General features: G+C 39.7%; 1 protein-coding gene and 1 non-coding gene across 4 annotated transcripts in view; both read right to left on the reverse strand.

Moving 5' to 3' along the window:
- Positions 1 to 3,058: 3,058 nt before the first annotated feature.
- Positions 3,059 to 23,536, reverse strand: part of UBA2 (ubiquitin like modifier activating enzyme 2) — a 41,452-nt gene continuing 20,974 nt past the window's right edge. For all 3 annotated transcript variants that reach the window (XM_025854323.2, XM_073885414.1, XM_073885415.1), the window contains 9 exons: positions 22,773 to 22,872; positions 20,398 to 20,564; positions 18,552 to 18,645; positions 18,352 to 18,464; positions 14,788 to 14,943; positions 13,291 to 13,387; positions 9,443 to 9,548; positions 7,738 to 7,874; positions 3,059 to 6,189 (listed from right to left, as the gene is read on the reverse strand). In XM_025854323.2, coding sequence (XP_025710108.1) covers positions 6,008 to 6,189; positions 7,738 to 7,874; positions 9,443 to 9,548; positions 13,291 to 13,387; positions 14,788 to 14,943; positions 18,352 to 18,464; positions 18,552 to 18,645; positions 20,398 to 20,564; positions 22,773 to 22,872 — 1,152 coding nt within the window. In that variant the 3' untranslated portion in view covers positions 3,059 to 6,007. The remainder of the gene's footprint in view (positions 6,190 to 7,737; positions 7,875 to 9,442; positions 9,549 to 13,290; positions 13,388 to 14,787; positions 14,944 to 18,351; positions 18,465 to 18,551; positions 18,646 to 20,397; positions 20,565 to 22,772; positions 22,873 to 23,536) is intronic.
- Positions 13,143 to 13,225, reverse strand: LOC112810835 (small nucleolar RNA SNORD79). The gene has a single exon (XR_003204901.1). It is a non-coding gene; the product is annotated as a small nucleolar RNA SNORD79 (small nucleolar RNA).

Consider the following 23,536-nt stretch of genomic DNA (forward strand, 5'->3'; position numbering starts at 1 on the left):
AGATAATGATGCAAGCATCAAAGTGTTTATCGTATTATTTATGTAATCTATACAGTCCTAGGATGTCTAGCCTCTTGAAAAGGACCTCTCTGCCCTCAAATTCTTAAATAACTGTTTCATCCCTACCTGCCCAATTAGAGCTTCTAACAAGATTTTAACAGTCTATTGGAGTCCGCTAAGTAACAATATATAGGGTCAGCTAGAACACATTGCTTACCCTAATGGTAATTAAGCAATGAATAACAAAGACCCACCAACAGAAACGACCCAAAAGGCTTGCTTTCTCACTCCCCAGCCTCTGCTGATGCCTCTTCCCTCCTCCACTGATGGAGGGATGTTCTCCGTGTTCACCTCTCTCTTTGGCCTTTTCCTTCTTCCGTCCGGTGGTGTGCCGATAGGTGATTAGCAACCAGTGCTCTTGGGGGAGAATTGTACTAATCAGGAGCCCTGGTTTATAGCATTTACCAGTACCACTGTGGTGAATTTCAAACCACCAACATGGTATTACTGCAGAGAATGGGGAAGAAATGGGTATAATCAGCTCTCAGAAGCTAGTATGAGCTGGTTCTAACTACCTGGGTTATGTTGTTAAAGTTTCACAAGGATTTGTGGGGACTCTAGTCTTAGCATCCTCTCAACCAGAATCTTCCCATTGTCTGGGGATGGGGACACTTAACCACTCAGGAGGCTGGAACAGGACATGTTCAGGCTAGTCCCACACCAAGTCCTAAACCATGGTCTTTTCCTTGTAATTCTCCAGAGGCCAGGCCTACCCAGACTGTCTACACTGATGGTGGTTTAAGGATTCCCCCTCCTGTCTCTCCTTGTAATCTGGCTTCCATCAGACCCCCTTATCTGTCTGTAGTGTTTGTATTGTCTGGACCCCAATTACGGACATGAGTCAGGGGTTTTCCCAGTCTTGGGACACACTCAAGCCAATCAAGTGTGGCTGTTTACCTTGGGTTCCCTAGGGAAGAGGGATGGCACACAGCCAAACACCATGTGGGGGAGTCTCTGGGACCCACTCTTCTTTCTCTCCCTCAGCCTGCAGCAATCTTTACCCCTATAAAATGGTACTTCCTGGGGAGAGCGGCAGGAAGTCTTTCCCCTGAAGCCCACTGGTACCTCTCCCAGCTCAGCTCCTAAGGGCCAGTTTCCCCACAAGGTGTGTGGGCTCTCTGATGCTCCTCTACTGGCAGGACATCTACTGGGACCTGTGCCCAAAGGGATTTCTCCATCCTCTCCTTTGAGGCTCAGCTCTCTCAACCACACTGAGTCCAATTTCCCCTGGTCCTGGTACCCGCTTTGGCCTCTTGGAGGGAAGAGAAGGGTCAAAGCATTGACATCTAAAGCCCTGGACAGGCATGGTTCCCCAATCTAAGAATTAGGGGTAGGATCAGATAATTTCAGCTTGCTTCCTTCCTAAGGGTGGGAGTGGCCACCTCGGAAGGACCTTCGCTTCCTTGCCCTGAAACCTTATCCTGCATCCAGGAAAGGGAATTTATACACAAACTTCGTATGTGGTGATCACCCCAGCGACCTGCAGTTCCATGGGGTGGGACATTTGGGAATGCTGATTTCTACAGCTTTGTTACATTTTTTTTTAAAGATTTTATTCATTTGAGAGGGACATGGAGAGCACAAGCAGGGGGAGGGGCAGAGGGAGAGGGAGAGGCAGACTCCCCGCTGAGCAGAGAGCCCGACTTGGGACTCGATCCCAGGACCCTGGATCATGACCTGAGCTGAAGGCAGACACTTAACCATCTGAGCCACCCAGGTGCCCTAGGTGAGGTATTTTTAAGTGAAGGGGCAAAGACAAAACTGTCATCGAGAACATTGTTTTGTCCTGCTCAGCACTTTCTCCTTTCTCCGCATTTCCTCGGGGAGCCATCCCTCCAATCTTCCTCCATCTGAGCCACCCAGGCACTCCGGTGGATTTCTAAAGTAAAGGCCTGAGGATCTACTTGGAGTATTTGTACTTTTTTTTTTTTAAGATTTTATTTATTTGGCAGAGAGATACAGAGAGAGCACAAGTAGGCAGAGTGGCAGGCAGAGGGAGAGGGAGAAGCAGGCTCCCCGCCGAGCAGGGAGCCCGATGCGGGGCTCCATCCCAGGACCCTGGGATTATGACCTGAGCTGAAGGCAGCCGCTTTAACCGACTGAGCCACCCAGGCGCCCCGTATTTGTACATTCTAGTAAAAATTATTCTGAGTCTTTCCCCATATAAGTTGTCACTTGTTGCTGAGATTTAAAATTTTTTAAAGCTGAGAGACATTTAACAAAACCCTCAAAATGTTATTTTACCAGGAAAACATTATCTTCGGGATAGAGTCAAACTTCAGAGCATCATCATAGTCCTGTAGTTCAACTCAGATGATCTTTTTATTGAGAACAGTTCAAAAATTTCTCAAACTTTTGGCTGGAATTTATTTTAAATTAGATGCAGGGGGGAAAAAGTTCCCTGTGTGCAGAATGCAAATAATGTATTCCCAGTATGAAAGGGTCTATAAAAATACTTCTCTAAATATATCCTCCTGCAAATGGTCAAATGGAGATTCCAGGAGGCCTTTATCCCCTCCCCAAGTCACAGTGACTAGAAACATGTCATTTTTTCTTCCCTAACTTCTTTGGGTTTTCTTTTACTTACTTTTTAAGTTTGTATCTTCTGTACAATACAAAAGGCTAGTAGGAAACTTAAATTTGCCAATGTTCCTTGGCCACCCATGGGCAATTTCCAGGAAGAGGAACATCTATTATGAACCAAATGTTTTCTGGAACTTCTAAGTGAACCATTAATCTACCGGGAGCAACTTGGCTCTCTTCTTAGTTCTCTGGAGGCTCAAATCAAAGAATTCTTCCTAAGTCACAGCCTAGCAACAAGGATGAACAAAGCGGACTTCATCAATGTTGGACCCAGGAATCACTGCAACACTTTTCCATGCCAACTTATATTTTTAATCTTTATTGCCTGATTTAAAATCGTAAGATATATTCATTACAAAACTTGAAAGTCACATAGGCACAGAAGGAAAATACAGACTATATATATATATATATATATATATATCTCCACTTTTATTACGAAAGTTTTCAGAGAAAAGTTGGATAGAACAATGAACAACATATATAGGCTCCATCCACCTAGATTCAATAAATGTTATCTTTTTCTTCCTGTATTGTATATTTTGCTGAGCCATTTAAAAATTGTTATGAAGCTTCATCCCTAGTATTCAAAGAATAAAGACACTGGCCTATGTAAGCACAAGGACATTATCATACCTAAGAAAATACTTCCATTATCACTTTATCCCATTTCCAAATTTCCAATTATCGCAAGAATTGCTAAAGTCATGTATTTTGCACTTGAGTTCAAGAATGTCCCACATTCTGTACTTGTCTGTTTCCTCCTCATGTTGTTTAGCTTGTTCCTCTACACCCTCTCTTTCCTGTCAGCTGGAAGCTGGGTCTAGCTGCTGCATTAGGTTCAGGTGAACATGTTTTTTTCTCTGTGCCATTGTAGTCTTCATATCATCTCATTGGGAAGCACACATTAAGTTGTCCCTGATGCCAGGTTTGAGTATGTGATTACAGCGGTGACAGATCAGTCCATTATCAAAGGTTGTTTTTTCCTTCTGTGAGTTATCTGTACAGCAGCATTCGAACACTGTAAAGATTCTGTTCCTCAACAGCCTGTTATTGAAGGTTTTGGCTGATTACACTGATGTCTGCCTGATTGATTACTTAAGTGGTCAGGCTCTATATATTAAAACACTGAATCCTCTCGTACATGCCAAGTATGCAGACTCATCTTTGGGACAATAGACTAGATAGGTAAGCTTGAGTCAGCAGACTGTTCCCATTAAGGCTGGAAGATGGTCTGCCAGACTGTGTTTCAGGGTAGAGCTGCTGGGGAAAGGCCCCTGACGAAAGGTGTCTGGAAAGGCGTCTGGCTCCCCAGCTGAGAAGACAACTCGCACAGGAAAACCACGAATACCAGACCACATCTAAAGCGTGTCCATGCTCCAGGGGCATGCAGGCAGCTTGGATCTGCTTAGTCTACACGGGCAAGACCCATGTATCGGACCTGCCTTGCTGATAAACCCTGATTTTATAAAAACAGGTTGAAAATGGAAAGAACCTGCTGGAAAAGGTAGTAATAGAGTTGTTGCAGAGATAAAAACCACTGGTCTGCCAAAACAGAAACCTATCTCTGCAGATCAAACTGGCTCTTACTGCTATGTATGTACAAATGGAAAAAAATAAAATATACAAAATGCTGGAAACCACTGACAATTGAGTCTACAAGGGCAGGGTTAGGTTTTAGGAATGGAATTTCAAAATTGAAACATGATCACCAGTGACCAACCAGTTAACTGAAACACTTCTGAAAGACGGAATTCCAGAATATTTCATCATTGTCTGTTACACAGTTCTGTAATTTCGAGATTTTTTTTCTGGAGGAAAATGGAACATCTAAAAATCTAAAGGCAAAGTGAACCTCATGGGCTCATATAGTTGTAGGTGGGGATTCAGCTTGCTCAGTGCTGTATTGAAGGCTGGAAGTCAGTCCATCCTGCAGGCATCAAGTGGCATGCTCCTGAGAGCTGAGTCTTGTTCAACATGATTTTTCTGAAGGCTCTGATTACACGCTGAATTTACAAATGATACAAAACAAGGAGCAAGAGTTAAAAAGCTAGATGGCAAAGTAAGAATTATACAAAGTGGAACAAAATTTAATGAGTTAACAATTTGAAATTTAATTGACTGTAGCCACAAAACCACCAAAGGCTGAGGTATCAAAGGGGGGGGGGGGAACGGCTTCAGGGGTTTCTGTTATCTGAAAACTCAAGGCACATCTGTGTGAGGAGAGTACCCTAAGGGCCAAGGCCCTCTGAGGTCCAAGGCGGAGACATGGGTGCTGATCCATCTAGGGCTGGTCTGGCCACTTCTGTAGGCTGGAGTTGGGCCCTAAATGGTATACTCAAGAAGGGACTCTGATGAATCGGGGGAGAGGGTGGGGAGGGGCAATCCAGAGAAGACTGCAGAATAAAGAAGACTCTCCCCCGCTCTGGAATCTCAAATCCAAGGTTCTAAGTTCCTGGGGCTGGGCAAAGATCACTTAATGTTCTCAACGGAAGGCCAGTTGTTTACAATCCAAACTTAAAAAGTAACACTGCCATAAAAGTTTTATTTTAGAAAGTACTTATCTATGGCAAACAGTGGAGATCATTTAACCTTCACAACCATTATGAGTTAACTCTTTAGAAGGAAAGAATTTTGCATGCCTGCAGTAATATATAAACCCAGTAAGGCAGCAGAAACGTGAACTATGCGGGCATGTATAACAAGTATGCAGATGCCATTTATTTGGTCCATAAGTACAGTATAGTCGTATTTGAGTTCTACAAAACATCAAATATAAATAACCTGAAACTGTAACAATACACAAAAATTGGCTCTTACACAGACATACCAGGCAGTACAAGCTGAAAACTTGAGTAAATTAACATTGTTTTACATTAATATACATAGTGCCAGTTAACATTTAAAAACACATTTCAATGCATAGCACTTGATACTTCTTTGAATCTGTTTCAGTCAGTTAAGAGTATGAAAATGGTTAGATCTAGGCTAAAAATAATTCTTCTTCTAACCAAAAATAAAGGCGTAATATTTATAACCAGGTATCTTTACTAAACCACAATATTTTAAAACTGTTAAATGATACCTAAGGGTATTTACATTAAAAAGGCAACATGCATTGTGTTGTTTCATCTCGTAACTGGTTATGCACACACTTTGTTCAAAAGGCTTTAAAACTATATTCCTACTTTCAATACAGCATACCGCAATGTTTCTAATTGTTCTAGCAAAATGAATGCTTTCTTTCAAAGGGAGCAGAATCATCTTCAAGTCACTGGTGTCAATTTTTTCCCTTTGGAACAAAGAACATAACAAATAACCTGGTTCTGCCCAGTAAGAGGGTTCGGTTTGGAGGCGTTTCTGTTCAATCTAATGCTATAACATCATCAAGCTCTTCCGTCTGTTCTGTGCGGGACCTCTTTGCACTGATATTCTCTTTCTCATCTAATTTCCTCTTGCGACTTCTCTCTTCTTCACTGATGTCAGCATTATTTGAAGGACCTTCTTCATCTGAATCAACTATGAGCACATCATCTTGCTCTTGTGCTTATTTCAGAAAAAAAGGAAAAAATGGTTAAAAGTGTGGGAGTTATGAGTGATTTACTAGTATTTTATGAAAGTGAAAAGCTGGCATTTCTAATATATACCAAACTTAAGAATGGTAGGCTACCCTTAGGGAACCTCCACTTTATACATTTCACATTTCTGTGCTGTTTTAATGTTTTCTGTAACAAGCACCAATTTGTTTTCTAATCTTAACAAAAAACTGTAACAAGCATTATAGAACTCAAATTATTATAGCTCCTTGTTTCTATTTCTCCAACAGAAAAGGGGAGGGTGCATATCCTAATACTGGTAGTGGTGGTAATAATAATAAAACAACAACAACAACAACATATATATAGCACTTACAATGTGCCAGGAACTGTTCTGAGCACTTTGCATATAACAACTCATTTAATCATCACAACAACCCTATAAAGAAGATAACATTATTATCCGTTTTCCAGAAAAGGAAACTGACGTACAGAGATTGACTTGCCCAGGGTCACACAATAGCAGAGGATGAGGCCAGGATTCAAATCCACGCAGTGGGCTCTACCATGCATGCTCATAACCTTACACCACAGCTGGTTTCACGTACCACCCCCAACCCACCCTCCAGCCCCGCGCCAAAGCAAAAAAGGCAGAGTACCTACCTATCTTACTCATTGCTACAGTAAGTAGCAAACCGACCCACAGTAAGGGATCAAGCAATTCACATTTCAAATTATGGTTTTTGAAAAACTACCATAGTCCCTTCCTCACAGGAAAATGATAGACTTTTCTATTTTTGGAGGGGGAAAAAGGTCATGAACCCATAGCTCATCAGTGGACTACATTCTATAGCTAGTCTCAAAGTCCATCTTTAAAATTCTCAGAGAACATAAGAACCAAGAACAACCATATTCCAAAGAACACCAAAGACACAGGGTTAAAGAAATGGAAACAAAGAAGTAAAAAAAGTTGGTAACTTTTAGGTTCCTGAGTAAAGAATGAAGGGAGGGGGGCTGTTGTGGGATGTGCGTAGGTAGGAAACATCCAAATCTGAGCACACAGTAAAGCACCAAGCACTAGTACTGAAAACCCAGGGAAACAGAGCCTCTGATGCACTTTACCAATGTCATAATGGTTCTGAGAAACTGTGAAATGCTAAAAATCCTATACTTACGCATCTGATCACTCAAAATAGTCAGATGCATTGATTTGTTTCCCCTAAATAAAACAGGTACCCAAAATCCAAAACTACCACTACAAAGAATGAAGTATCTTCATGCACTAGTAAATTCACGGACATTTCCAGTTGTAAAAACCCACTAACAAAAAAGAACAGTTCCTATTTTCCATAAGAATTTCCCCTAGTCTTAAATGTCTTCATTGGTTCATATATTCAGAGCTCCATTAAAACAATCAATGCCAAATCAATATACACCTCTAATAGTCCTATGGATTTCTGTTTTATGGTCAAATTCATACAATAATCACAGTTTGTTTCTATATAATGGCCTGCTTGGTGGATAATTAAAGTGCTGGCTGGCTGGGGCCATGACTCACCAGTAGATGTGGAAGGCTGAGCTCCATCGTCACTGCCATTGGTTATGCTTTTGGCAGCATCTTCGGCTTGTTTGGGCCCCACCTTTTCTGGGGCATCACCAACAACTTCAAATTCAACATCCTTCCCTAGGTCCTCACTGTAAAAGAACAACACACTGTAAAACTGGACCACCATGACTATTTACAAAAGCAAAGGCACGAAAGAGAGACACTGCTCCTCAAAGCTCTAAGTGCATGTACTATGTACACACCAAACAGATCCTGATTTTCAAAGAGCTAATAAAACTAAAAATAAGACTGCACATAACACATTTTTGTAATAATTCAAATGGTCAATACCAATGCCCCTTCAAATCAAGGAAAAAGTCTTTAAAAAATATTAACACAACTTTTACTGCTAGAGCAGAAAATGGAGTTCAAAACTCTGTGGCCCAAACTAGCTCTTAAGCATTATTTCTTCAGCTACCATGTTTAAAGATTTACACACTCTACTCTGCTCCTGACCAGAGCCATCTGGTGTTTTAGGAATGGGGGCTTACATGGGCTCTGGGTTTCCCATCTTTACCAGCAGCACCCTGCTTTGGTAATGAGTTCCCAAAAACATGTATGAAAGTTTAATGCATGAAAGTCAAGCAAAAGACTTACATGTTATAAGGGGGGTTCTGTTCCCAGAGAGCTAAAAAATATGATAAAAAAAACCCTAATTATGCCTCCTCTTTAGACACCATCTGATATATTTCCATTTTATTGTACATGTCCTTCCGTTGTTTTTTCTTGTATAATTGAATACAAGCACACCACTGGCATCCAATGGTGTCTGAGGCTAGAGATCACTCCCCAGCAATATCTATCTTTGACTCGATTGTCTAACTTTGTGAAACTTGTACTTATTACTACTACTAACTCACATTCAGTTTTTCCTGTCATTTTATGCTTTTTATAAACCAAGTACATAAAATGTGATAATCTCCAAACAACTACACAAGCTTGAAGTTCATAGAGAGATGGCAATACTGGCAAAACAACTGGATGCAGATGGCAACCCCCTTCATGTTTGTTAGATGGTACCCAAAAGTCCTAAGTCAGTGTGTAGTTTAGGTGTATCAATGGGAGCATGCACAAAAATGCACCTTATTCAACAGTTAACCATACCAAAGTGGAGGACCATCTCATTCTAACTGTTACATATACGCAAATATTCTGTAATGCAAGCCAATGAATGCTTTTTATAAAAATGGCAGGACGTTAAATCAAAAAGAAAAAAATACATGATTTAAAATCTCTATAGGATAATTTTTAAATGCCTTGTTATTGTTGTACACCACAAATGAAATATCTGTCTAATGGGAGAAAGATTTCTTTTCTTCTAATGAATCTTTAAAATAATTGAAGTTTTTATTTTAGTTCAATTATCAAAATGAATTCACTTCTGATTCAAATGCCTGGATTTCTACCTTTTCTATATCTTTCTGATCAGACACTATGATGAGTTACCCTTAAATATTTTTTGCCTATCCCTTTTGTTTTTGAATTCCCAAATTCTTCTGTAGGTCAAGCCTCAGGGAACTTAGTAGCCAACTCAAGCAAATATACTGCATGGTTTCAAACGAACAGTAGGGCTTAACAGTAAGAAAACATTTTTTTCTTCACTTTAAGTTTTTATATTCAAATAATTTCTTACACTTAAAATATTAGTAGTTCCTACCTATGAAGGATGTTGATCAATAAAGTGTAGTCCTGAAGGAAGTCATCTGCTTGAAGCCGGCTCCCATTTCTAATTCCAAATTCTGACAGCTTTTTGTGATTATTAGCTAAGAAATTGGAAAGGAATTTAGATACTTCAGTTATACATTCCACTGGAGCAGTCCTATTAATTTAAAAAAGATTAAACCCCTACTATGAGCTGAATTCTGTTGTCCCCTAAAATTCATATGTTGGGAGTCCTAACCCCAGCATCTCAGAACGTGGTTGTATTTGGATAGTGCTTTTTAAAGAGTTGAGTAGGTTGTAATGAGGTTGTAATGTGATGTAATGTAATGTAATGGATTAGGGTGGGCCCTAATCCAACCTAACCAGGATCCTTCTAAGAAGTCCCTCCAGAGAAACCAAACCTGTGGACATTTTGATCTTAACAACCTGCAGCCTCCAGAATTATGAGAAAATAAATTTCTGTTATTTAAGTCACCCTGTGTATTTTGGAATGGTGACTCTACCAAACTAATTCACTAAAAATTAGGCACTTAGAAATTCAGTCCTGAATCTTCATTCAATACTCAACTACTACAACTGCTTAAAAAGAACCAAACCGTGTGGAGTTCTGACAGCATTGTCCCAATCAAACCAAATTAATCTAGAATCCTGGAGGAGTTGAAGACAACTTCTAGAGTTGTTCAAAATATATTCTACTTGCGAAGAGGTTATCTATGACAACTTCAACAAACTACTTTTAAGCAAATTTTGTAATTCAGAAAGAGAAAACTTTGTTGATTTGAATGGATTTTCCATTTTTCAACATTTCTCAATGACGAGCCTATGGGACCTCCCCTATCACTCCAATCTAGTTTTAGCTTCTACATGTCATTTCTGCACAGTGCCTAATACCCACTAGCACTTAATAACCTTTGCTACATGGATTATAAATATTCCAATGAAGAACAATTCCTCCAGTCAAACTTCCGATGTCACCATCTCCTCCTCCTATTTCTGAGTCTTTCTGCCTTAATTATCCTTTCTCTCCTGCACATTCAAATGCTCTTCTCTCGACCTGTAAAAGCACTCAAGTATCACTTACAAAACTGCTTCCTCACTTTGCTCCCAGTTTCACCCCCTCTTCACGACAGACTGTGCTGGAGTATTTGCTCCATGAGGGGCTCAGACTGTATAGAACCTGTTGACCTATGTAGTGCTTGGCACATACTAAGTAAACTACATTTTAAATTCTAGTTATCATTAAATTTACATCATTTTTCTATATGATCCAGTAATCTTTTTCTTTGTTGGTTTTTATAATTTCTTTTGTTGCTTATAAGGAGAATGCTTACAAAGGATCCTCCCTCCTTGAGCCTGAAACCCAGAAACTACTGACAGTTTCTAATTCTTTTATAGATTTTTTTTTTTTTTAAGTAAATTCCACACCCAACGTGGGGCTCCAACTCACGACATGGAAATCAAGAGCTGCATGCTCTACTGACTGAGCCAGGGGGATGCCCCTGCACGTTTCTTATTTTAACTTTTTAATCTACCTGGAATGCCTTCAGAGAATTATAGTTCCTACCCACACTTCCATCCTCAAGTCCTTTCTCATGTTCTCCACTCACTACAAACTCCTCAGACCCAACATGTTTGAAAGAAAAATAGGTACTGTGCATTCATTCTATCCTGGTCAATTAGCACCATCTCTAAAGCCAGAGTCATGGTGGCAGTCCTGTATCAGCCCAACAATGCCACTTTTCCTCACCTGGCCCCTGAACTCCGACTCCAAATCTCAACTATGACATCTGCTACAGCCTCAGTAAAAATCCCTCATTACCTTCCTTTTTTCCTCCCTCAACAGCTCCCCGCTTCCTCTTTCACATGCCTAACCACCCCCTCTGCAGACAATGCTAGAAGTTAACGTATTACTTCCCTGCTTAGAAGCCTTGGTGGTAAGAGGATGACAAACACATGTCACATGTAGGCCACAGAAAGCCCTCTAGCCGTATCACCACTGCTAACCCCGCAGCACCCTGCTTTCCAGTGAAACAGGTAACTGGCCTTTCCTGATTCTGTGCAAGTGCAGATATTGCCTTTTCTGCCCAGAGGGCCTTTACATCTTTAAGAACTGGCCCAGGAGTCCTTTCTTCTGTGACCCTCCTCTCTTCACAAGGCTCGAATTCCTACCTTACATGCTCTGTTCCTATAGTTATTTCTTAGATTGTATTAAATCCACTTGATCATTTCTCCTCTCCTTCCAGGCTCTAAGGTACTTCAAGACAGGGACCACTGCCTTATTCATTCTTGAATTAGAAACATCTAGGATTATACCTATAACACAGAAGGGCTCTAAACATATTTGAATAAATGCTAGCACCCTCAGTAGCACATGTATTTCGTGGAAAAGGGCCAGAGATTTAAGCCACAGAGATTCTTGACCTGTTTCCATTTTTAAAGTCCTAGCATTTGAAAGAGCTGGCCAGAACCACAGAACCAAGGAGAGAATGTATAGTCATGGATAAACTTTCTCTGTGTGTATAAAGACAGCTGGCTAAAATGAGGCTTAAATATTCAACTAGATTTCTTAAAATAGACTACTACCTATCCAAAACACGGCCTCAAATTACTCATGACCTAGTATCTCGAACATTTTCTTGACAAAATCTACAGTCAAGAATCCTGACACTAGGTTTTAATGTAAAGGCTTGACATTTGAATAACCTCATTAGGATATGGCAAAGTGTACTGAATAAATGACCAATGAACAAATGTATGAATAAATAGATCACGTACTTGGGGAAAACAGTGCCCCCAGATTTTGAACGTCATGGTACATTGACAAAATTGGGGATGTGGAGAAATCAACTAAAACGGTAGCCCAAAGAGATGAGCTGCCAAAGTGACCAAAGAGGTATGGGAACGTAGACTAATGCAGTCTGAAGGGGACATAACCATAACCAATTCTAAGAAAGCTGAAAAAGAATCAAATGCATCATACTTTTTACAATAAATGCATTAACAAAAGGGATGACTTGCTTACATTTTTAAAAAAAGACTTACTTATTTTAGAGAGAGAGTGCACAAGTGGGAGGGGCAGAGGGAGAGGGAGAGAGAATCCCAAGCAGACTCTGTGCTGAGCACACAGACTGACAGGGAGCTCAATCCTACAACCCCAAGATCATGACCTGAGCCCAAACCAAGAGTTGGACGCTTAACCAACTGTACCGCCCAAGTGCCCTGACCTGCTTCAACTTCTGAAAAGGAAAGCCTAGAAAACCCAAAGTGGGCACTGATTTTCAACACTACTTTCTGCTCTATAAAGGTCTATCAAGGCTTCTTTCTCTACTCTTGGACAAAACACCTAATAGCCTTAAATCACCCTTCCTACCCTAACAGCCAGAGGAATCTTCTCATTACTAATTTAGCTCCTAGGATCCCCAAGGTGGTTCCTTGTTAGTGAACAAGAGCATCATGGTCACTGTAAACCTGACTATGCACTGGGTTCTTGAGAAACAGTCCCTGAGATACCCTGACAACACAGGAGACCCCAGACCTGGAACTGCAGTGATCCCACCAAGGCAGTGCCACCTAGGGAGAGCACTTCCATGACCAAATATTGCCCCATCAGCTGTGATACTAACATGTATAGTAAATGGACAAACTAATGTTACTTTCTCAGAGAGATTCCCATCTGTTTTTTAATTTCAAAAATCACTAACTTCAGTTTTTAAAAAATCTTCACTCTTTTTCAGAGATTCCCATCTGTTTTTAATTTCAAAAATCATCACTAACTAATGTTACTTTTTCATGTATACAGTTTCCACCCAAATGAGGGGAGTGAATAAATGCAATGTATGATACCTTCTGTCTCTCCCTCTTCTGAAGATATTAGGATTGTTCCTTTCCCATCTTCAATTTGGACATCTGGTGCTACCATAGCAAATTTTTCTTTCACTATCTGTAAGAAAAAGAGATACAAAATATTTACACATATATATATATGTGTGTGTATATATATGTGTATATATATATATATATATATATATATATATAGCTAAAGAATATAAAAAAAGACATTTTTTCCATAAAGGCTCTTACTTTCCCCTTCCATTGGAAAGGGGCAAAGTTGTTCATCAAGATACCTCAGGGCATGCTGGAAAGCACTGGAAATTCACCCAATTACTCCACGCCCATGTTGCCCACCCTCATGTTTGACCACTGATGAAGTTCAGATAAAACTTCCTCCAAATGGGAGATTGCGAACTCTTGATTGGCTTAGTATTTTGTTCTTCCCTACAGATTAGGTACTGAGCTAGACACTTGGCATATTTCATCTTAGTCTCTATGCCAATCCTCTATTTGCAGATATTTTATAGATGGAAAATTTCTCATAAAACTGATTCTTGGATAGTCTTCCTCTTCCCAAGTTCCATCTCTTTAAATTCCAAGATGGATCAGGAGTGATGATAATCTGTCAAATCCTAGCTGCTCTTAAAAATAACAGGAATTCTCTAAAGGTCTGATTATCCCACAAATAGCAGGCTTGCCTTTAAGCTTAAGAATGACTACAGACCAACTATAATTATTTCCTAAGAAAGCAGGGGGGCAATCACCCTCTGCTGGCCAGTTTACCAAATCCTGCTGCTTCTCCATCAAAACATAAGCTCAAATTAATCTGCGCTATGCAATCAGTTCTGGGAGAAAGGCTATTCCCTTTCAAGCAGTCTAGGCCGCAAGGGTCTATCGCCCCCATGTCATATAAACATGAAACATGATGATGGGGATTATCAGAGAGCAATCTGAAATGATCCCAAAAGTGGGAAGTGGCACCCATTTGGGCCATTTATAGAGAAACTAATCTAGCCAATTTAGAAGGAGCCTAAAGATTAGACCACATCCTAAACTTCCATTTCCTTCACTCCAGAGCTCTCCTACTGGTGAATCCAGATATACAAATGCAACATTTCATAAGAAGCCAACTTAACACACCAGAATCAGGACCATCGCCTGTCAGGAAACAGAATTTACACACAATCTGGGAACAAAGTGTCTCTTGCTTGCCAAGAAACTGTATCACCTCTGTACCACCTGTGGTGCATATTCCATCCAAATTCATCTATTCCTTTCTGGGATGTGAGGCGCATACTCTGGAACCACAGACCAAAAAAAACAGTAGGAACCCAGATAGTAAAGTAACCTAGAATATTAGAGCAACACACTTTAGTAGTCAGAATCTTTCAGAATAATTACATGGCTTTTAGTTTATCACACTATCAAGCAGAAGGGAACCTAGGTTTCCTGTTTTTAGAAGAGGAAAATGAAAAAACCTTGTGGAAGAGAACCAGCCCCTGCACTTACCTTATCCTGTAATGTGAGAACAGTCACTTTGTGGACATTCAGCCGAACAGTCACCTCTGGCTTGCTGGCACATACGTAACAATTAGGGTTAGGATGATCCAGTGCACAAGGCACAAGAAGCTTCTTTCTTGGGTTTGGTTGTTTATTCAAAAAAATCTTTGGAGGAGAAAAAATACAAGCAGAAACCACAAATCAGTTACAATACCACACAACCTGAAGTCTACCATCTTGTTTACTATACAGCCAATAAAAAAATAAGTATTCCCTTCTAGATGGGAAAAAGAAGGAAAATCGTGGCCTTTTTAATAAGAGCCTGATTTTTCAACTTTCTTTTCCAATTAACTACCATGTGAAAGGCTGTGCTTACTGAAAAGAAATCTTGTACTAACAACTCTAAACTATTCTGCAAACTAATTTACAAAAGTAAAGGCCTAGCTGTACTCATCCCTGATATCATTAAAACAGCTTTCAGGTGTCTTCCTAATGGTTGTTCTCATCAATTTTAAGCCAACTTCTCAATAGCAATACACTTATTTCTCCAATTAATGATAACGCTTTCACAGATGTACGGAACCAATGTGCTGCCTTTCTTTTCAAGTTGTCTATGATGATTATATTAACGTTTATATAATTATGAGGACAAAAATAATGTACTTCAAGCAATATTAGCACCTATTTACCATTTCCCTAGTACCCAAACAAAAAATAAAAGCCAATGCAAATTTTTAAAATTGCACTAGAAAAAAAAATGCACTGAAATTTAAAAAGGCCCCAACTTCATATTACTACAGTTTGGTGAACACTAGTAAGATTAATACAACCAAATGTCAGACGAACACTGGAAGCAGATATACAAATTCTCATTTCTTGATGACCATGTTAAGTGTGGCACCTGCTAAGATGACTTAATTCTAAAGAGGAACCCCATGGATTCCCCAACTTTAATGAAGTCAATCCTGTGAGAGGCAGTAAGTGCTAGGAGGAGCACTCCTGTAACAACAGTGCAGTTAGTCACTGTACTGGCAGGGCCAGAGGCAGGGTCCAATGGGAAAACAGATCTGACTGATCTTAGGCTTCACTGGGAAGGTAACTGTGCTAAGGGAAATCAACAGTCAGGAAAACAAATGCTAACACCATTAACACACAGGCTAACACTATTACTCCGTCCTAACATTCACTTCGTAAGTGAACCAAAGAATCCAGACATAAACATCATTAACCCAAGAGAGGGACGAAGCTAAGTAAGCAAAGAAACAAGGATGTTATAGGAAACAGCTGACATTTTAATAAATTCAAGATTGGCAGTAATTCTACAGTCCTTCACTCCAAAATTTCATGAAAACGATAAAAGGTTTTTGTTTTTTAAAGTAGGCTCCACACCCAGCATGAAGCCCAGCGTGGGGCTTGAACTCATGTCCCTGAGATCAACACCTGAGCTGAGATCAAGAGTCAGACACTTAAATCGAATGAGCCACCCAAGTGGCGTTAATTTTAAAAGATAAACCTAGGGCGCCAGGGTGGCTCAGTCGTTAAGCGTCTGCCTTCGGCTCAGGTCATGATCCCAGGGTCCTGGGATCGAGCCCCACATCGGGCTCCCTGCTCGGCAGGAGGCCTGCTTCTCCCTCTCCCACTGCCCCTGCTTGTGTTCCTGCTCTCACTGTCTCTCTCTGTCAAATAAATAAATAAAATCTTCAAAAAAAAAAGATAAACCTAGTCCAATCTCACGCAACATAGTAACTCTTTAACAGGAGACTCTTGCATAGAGCAAGGACCTAGAAGGGGAGGTGAATTAAGAAGAAAAATATCTCTCCCACAAAAATAGCAAGAAAAATGATCTTGGCTTTGGTGCTTAGGGGAAGTGGGGGAGGGGGAAGGAATGACACATATCTTCCTTCATATTTCATTACGGTAAGACAGGGCTCATGCGGATTTACTGTCAGACATAGGAGTTGAAAAACTAAAGCTAAGAATTTAAAAGTAGTCCTCAATTGGTAAGATGCCAGGCACCCAGATCAAATCCTCTTTGAAGAAGTACACCTTCAATAAGTCCTTCAGAGTTACCAGACACAGGGATGCCTGCCTGGGTGGCTTAGTGGGTTGAGCATCTGCCTTTGACTCGGGTCCTATGAGCCTGAGGTCCTGGGATTAAGCCCCATGTTGGGCTCCCTGCTCAGTGGGGAGTCTGCTTCTCCCTCTCCCCTGCACCATGCTCTCTAATAAATAAAATCTTTTTTTTTTTAAAGATTTATATTTTATTTGACAGAGAGAGCACAAGTAGGCAGAGCAGCAGGCAGAGGGAGAGGAAGAAGCAGACTCTCTGCTGAGCAGGGAGCCCGATGCAGGGCTCAATCCCAGGACCCTGGGATCATGACCTGAGCTGAAGGCAGCTGCTTAACCAACTGAGCCACTCAAGCGTCCCATAAATAACATCTTAAAATAAAAAAATTATCAGATACGATCTTAACGAACACTAATTCCATTAAAAAAAAACAACAAATCATACACCATAAGCCAACCAAATACTGTGAGATCTAGCAGAAATGACAGTAGACTCACCCATAAAGAGTTCAGACATTGATATTATTATCAAAGAACATAAACTAGGTTTTAAAACAAAAAAGGAGACTAAAAAGCATGAACAAAGGAGAGGACTATAAAATGACAAAGCATTATTTAATAAAACTATAGAGAACTTTTAGAATTGAAAAAACGTAATAGAAGGAACCACACAGGGGTGCCTGGGTGGCTCAGTCGTTAAGCGTTTGCCTTCGGCTCAGGTCATGATCTCAGGGTCCTGGGATCAAGCCCCGCATCGGGCTCCCTGCTCAGCGGGGAGTCTGCTTCTCCCTCTCCCACTCCCCCTGCTTGTGTTCCCTCTCTCGCTGTGCCTCTGTCAAATAAATAAATAAAATATTAAAAAAAAAAAAAAGGAACCACACAATCAGTTCCTCTAAGAATTCAGTAAAACTGCAACTATTAGAAGCAAACTAGCTTCTGCTTCCATTTCAGACAGAAATAAGAGAAGCAAATGTTTTCCTTTTTGCTATAATTTCCAGGAAGCTTACTTACACATAAACTCACAAGGTAACTGTAACATGGTTTTTCCACTTTTTTTTTTTTTTAAGATTTTTTTAATTTATTTGACACAGAGAGAGCGTGCACAAGCAGGCAGAGCAGCAGGCAGAGGGAGAAGCAGGCTCCTGGCCAAGCAGGGAGCCCGATGCAGGGCTCGATCCCAGGACCCCGGGATCATGACCTGAGCCAAAGGCAGACGCCTAATGACTGAGCCACCCAGGCACCCCTTTCCACTGCTTTAAATCAATTTTATTGTTTTAATTTTTTAAATAATCTGTTTAATGTGCTTTTAATTATTTTTTTCCCCTGAAGTACAGACTATACTATTAAAAAGAGATTGGACGGGGGCGCTTAGCTGGCTCAGCTGGCAGAGCATATGACTCTTGACCTCAGGGTTGAGAGTTCAAGCCTCACATCGAGCACAGAGCTTACTTAAAAAAAAAAGAGAGAGAGAGAGGTTACATAAAGAATGCAAACAGAAATACTCACTGTTCTACACTGGTCTATTTTTCCTGATAAAATCTTCAATCCTTCCAATACTATTAACCCAGCAATCACTGCATTAGTAGTAGCGATAGCAGGAATAATGTTCCCTGCCATTGCTGAAAAACAAAGATGAGTATGTTTAACTGTTAAAAAAGAGTAACTTAGAATTTTAGGTAATACAATTAAAGTATAACATAACTTACATTTTATATCAAATCTGCTCTTCATATTCATACTGAAAATATGCATCCTGAGGTTCGCAGCAGAGGTGACAAAATCCATTGCAGATGGGTCATCCTGCCAATTATTTTAAACAATTTATTAAGTCTTCCCAAAAACTTACTAATTTGGTTGGTATCACCTTCAAAACAGTACTTTCACATGTTTTATAACACTGTAGACAGTCAACTAGAACAAGAGATGGCTTTGAGGAAGAAGCTAGGGTCTCATTATCAGATTCTTGGATCCAGGAATGTGGCCTGACAAGAATGCCAAGACCCACCAGGCTTCTGGGAACTCAATCCTGCTTACAAAGACACAGAGACACTAAGTGTATAGACCGCAACACCAATTCCATTCATTGACGGTGGCAACCCTATCCTAGGTCCATCAGTCTGTAATGAAAGGTTGTTTGGTAACAGCAAAGAGATAAGGGCTTTTTAGAGAAAAGGGCTTCATTAAAGACTCAAACATCTGGACACCTTTTGGTTTTCCTTCAAATTCCCTTCATATACACCAGTCTCCTGCATTTGCGGTTTCTTTTCACATATGGTAATAGAACAAACGTTTTCCCTTGACAATTTATATTCTTCCGGAGATTGTATCTTGGTCACTTTAGATTTCAGCAAGATTTCCTGCTTCACTGAGAACATAATACTATCCTAGCCCTATAATTCAGAAGCACCAAAGTACAGAAGAGAAAGCACTGACAGGATGTGTGTTCTCTATGTATTTACTGGCTGGCTGGCTAACCTCAGGCAAATGAAATTCCTTAAATCTGTAATTCCTTAACTATTAAGTAGAGAAAATTATATAAATATTTTATAAGGTTGTGATGAGCATTAAGTATGAATATTTAACAGTACCCAACAGTGTACATTAGGTACTTCCCTAGACAACTGGGTCACCATATCAAATAGGTGTAGATTTTAACCAGAGGGTAACAACTCCCAGTTTCAGTTTCATTATCTAGCCCCTGTGTATGGATGAAAACGTCCCAAATCACTATTAGAACACTAATAATGAAAATATGTATTTATTAAGTAATCTTTATACAACATAAACCCAAAAGAATAAGGTTTACAAGGATCCCCAAAGTATGAACTTAACTAGCTCTATTTTGGATGTCTAATTCAATCACAGTGTCAAAATTTGCACAAAATTATCATCTCAGGTTAGTAAAACTGACCAAACTTTTCCTCTTACAACTCACGGCAAATCTCTACCATCACTGAAACATATAAACTTTAACACAGCTAAATCACTTGTAGATGTAGAAAACACCGATTACAATTAAAAATCTGATTCACTCAAATTTCAAAACATGACATCTAACCACAAAATACTTTTAAATATTATTTTAACTTGGTAAAAATAATTACATTTAATTTTTGTATTTAGAGGTCTCAGACCTTTCACTATTTCAATAGAAAGGCAATTTTATTACTTTCAAGGTTAATTAGGCCCATGAGCTGTTGTCGCCAAAAGAATTTTATGACTTCTATTAACAAATCTGTATTACACATAAAGTTTTTAAGTCAGTGAAACATTCTACTCCAATAAAGTCACATTTCTCCAGTCATGTTCTCAAAACATAATTATAAACCACAAATCCATAACCAGAATCTAAAATCAAGTTCTATATTACTTGAATTCACGTACAGAAAATTCATAGTTCAATGTAGTAATTAGAAATGAAAACATCCACGCAAACTCAACATTATGTCCTCAAATTCTGGTAGAATAAATGATATCCAAAAAGTTACTAGTTTCTGGTTACAGTTCAAGAACAAAAATATGCATGTGATATAGAATTGCCACAAAACGAACCTTGTCCCATATGAGCTCAGCTCCATCCCCTTTTTCTGCTAAATGAACTCTCAAAGTCTCAATGCTCTTTGAAAAAAGACATGCATAGCTCTTTACATCTAGAACTTGCTGGTCTTTCAGACCTAATTGTGGTTCATTTTGTTGATCTGATGCATTGGTTTCTTCTCCTAAGGGAAAAAATATTAGAAATTTCACTATTAAACATCATCCCTCTATTTAATTAAAAATTCAATGCTTGACCAATAAGAAAATCAAAATGAAACAAATTCCATTAAGATAATTATGATACTACAAATATTTGTGCAAGAAAATTACTAATAGGAACCTCATAAAATCACTAGAGAATTCAAAGATACAATGTCGGTAAGATAAGCATTATGCCCAGCACATAGTTAGCACTCAGTAACTGGAAGCTATCAGAAACATATTTTTTTAAAAAGATTTTATTTATTTATTTGACAGAGACACAGCGAGATGGGGGAACACAAGCAGGGGGCGGGGGGAGAGGGAGAAGCAGGCTCCCCGCTGAGCAGGGAGACTGATGCGGGGCTCGATCCCAGGACTCTGGGATCACGACCCAAGCCGAAGGCAGACGCTTCACGACTAAGCCACTCAGGCGCCCTATCAGAAGCATACTTATATTTAGCTGTAAAACCCAGCAATTGCACTACTGGGTATTTACCCCAAAGATACAAATGTAGTGATCTGGAGGAGTACGTGCACCCCAATGTTTATAGCAGCAATGTCCACGATAGCCAAATATGGAAAGAGCCAAGATGTCCATCAAGAGATGAATGGATAAAGAAGATGTGGTGTACATATATATACACAATGGAATATTATGCAGCCAACAACAACAACAAAAACCCCAAAATCTTGCCACTTGCAATGACGCAGATGGAACTAGAAGGTATTATGCTAAGTGAAATAAGTCAGAGAAAGACAGGTATCATATGACCTCACTGATATGAGAAATTCTTAATCTCAGGAAACAAACTGAGGGTTGCTGGAGTGGTGGGGGTGGGAGGGATGGGGTGGCTGGGTGATACACACTTGGGAGGGTATATGCTATGGGGAGTGCTGTGAATTATGTAAGACTGATGAATCACAGACCTGTACCTCTGAAACAAATAATATACGTTAAAAAACAAAAAGAGAGAAGACAGTAGGAAGGGAAAAATGAAGGGGGGGGAAGTCAGAGAGGGAGACAAACCATGAGAGACTATGGACTCTGAGAGACAAACTGAGGGTTCTAGAGGGGAGGGGTGGGGGGATGGGTTAGTCTGGTGATGGGTATTAAGGAGGCACGTATTGAATGGAACACTGGGTGTTATATGCAAACAATGAATCATGGAACACTACAGCAAAAACTAACGATGTAATGTATGGTGATCAACATAATAAAATAAAATTTAAAAAAAATTTAGTCCATAAAGACAAATATTCATTACTATAGAGAACTGCTCCCAACTGACACCCCAAATCTCCTGGGACCCTTTAAGTTTCAATGTGCTGATCACTACAGTGCATACATTAATTGTAATGTAACTTATCTAAGGCACAGACATAATGTGTGGAAGGGGCGGTAGGATAAGGAAGAAGTCACTACCACAATAGTTTTTCTCACATTTAAAATTGTAAGTATGTCCCTAAATTAAATCCTAAAGAGATAATCACACAAAGGTACAAAGATGTGCATGTATTCTTATCACAACACTATTTGAGGGAAATATGAAACAAAGGTTAACCAATAAGGGACTAGTTAAATAATACCGACTGGAAAGAGCAAGTAATTATATATAAATGTGTATGATTCCATTTATGTAAAGTGCATAAACAACAGCCCTTTATTTCTGTGCACAGAGGTAACTACCAAGACATTCCCTAAATGTTAATAGTGGCTATTTCTCTAGGTGACAAGATTTCCAGCCATCTTCCTTCTTGTTTCTTTTTTTTTTTTTTTTAAAGATTTTATTTATTTGAGAGAGAGAATGAGAGCCAGAGAGCACGAGAGGGAAGAGGGTCAGAGGGAGAAGCAGACTCCCTGCTGAGCAGGGAGCCCGATGTGGGACTCGATCCTGGGACTCCAGGATCATGACCTGAGCCGAAGGCAGTCACTTAACCAACTGAGCCACCCAGGCGCCCTCTTCATATGTTTCTAAACCGTTTGAATTTCTTACCATGAAATTCAGGGTTAAAGATTTTAAGTGAGAGAATTTCCAATTTAGGTATCCCAAAGACTAAACTGTATTTAAGTTTATTTATTTAAGTAATATCTACATCTAACTTTGGGCTTGAACTCACAACCCTGAGGTCAAGAGTCCCATGCTCTTCCAACAAAGCCACCCGGGCGCCCCACAAAATGTATTCTTTACCTTGACTTTGCACTTCAGCCCAGTCCAACGGAACCGGAGGTTTCCTTTTCCGCCACAGTTTGTCCATTGTCAACAGATACCGGATATCATCTTTAAAAAGCTTAAAAAAATAAAAAAATAACAAAGATAAAATCCCACAAATCCTATAGTCCCTATGCTGAAAAAAATATAACAAAATTTCATTGATTTACTATAAATATTATACCATAAAATCTTCTGACTTAAAGACATGTCCTATACCAGCAGATTCACAATTTCCAAAAGAAAAACCCATAAAATGTAAACCTTTATAAAAATATTTATACAGAGCGTCTGCATTTGAAACAGTGAAAGCAGAAATGCTGAGAAAAAGAGTAAAGGAACTGTGAATAGTGCTCACGGTCCCTGCCCCTCTAAGTCACCTCCCCCAAGCATACCTAAAGTTCCAAAGATCGACCTGAAGCAAAATCATGCCAATCAAGAAGTTAAATAAACTTACACCAGTTCCGTAAGAACTGAATAAAATCACTGAGCCTAGAGATACCAGTTAGCAATATCTCCAAGTTCATGGGTATAGCAATAAAGCAGAAACATTTTATTTTTTAAAGATTTTATTTATTTATCTGAGAGACACAGAGAAGATGAGAGAGAGAGCATGAGCAGGGAGGAGGGGCAGAGGGAGAAGCAGACTCTCCACTGAGCAGGGAGCCTGATACTGGGCTCAATTCCAGGACTCTGGGATCATGACCTGAGCTGAAGGCAGACGCTTTTTTTTTTTTTTTTTT

This window comes from Callorhinus ursinus, unplaced genomic scaffold (genome assembly GCF_003265705.2).
Source record: "Callorhinus ursinus isolate GAN/ISIS: 27379988/994484 unplaced genomic scaffold, GSC_fseal_2.0 scaffold61, whole genome shotgun sequence".
Classification (NCBI taxonomy): Eukaryota; Metazoa; Chordata; class Mammalia; order Carnivora; family Otariidae; genus Callorhinus; species Callorhinus ursinus.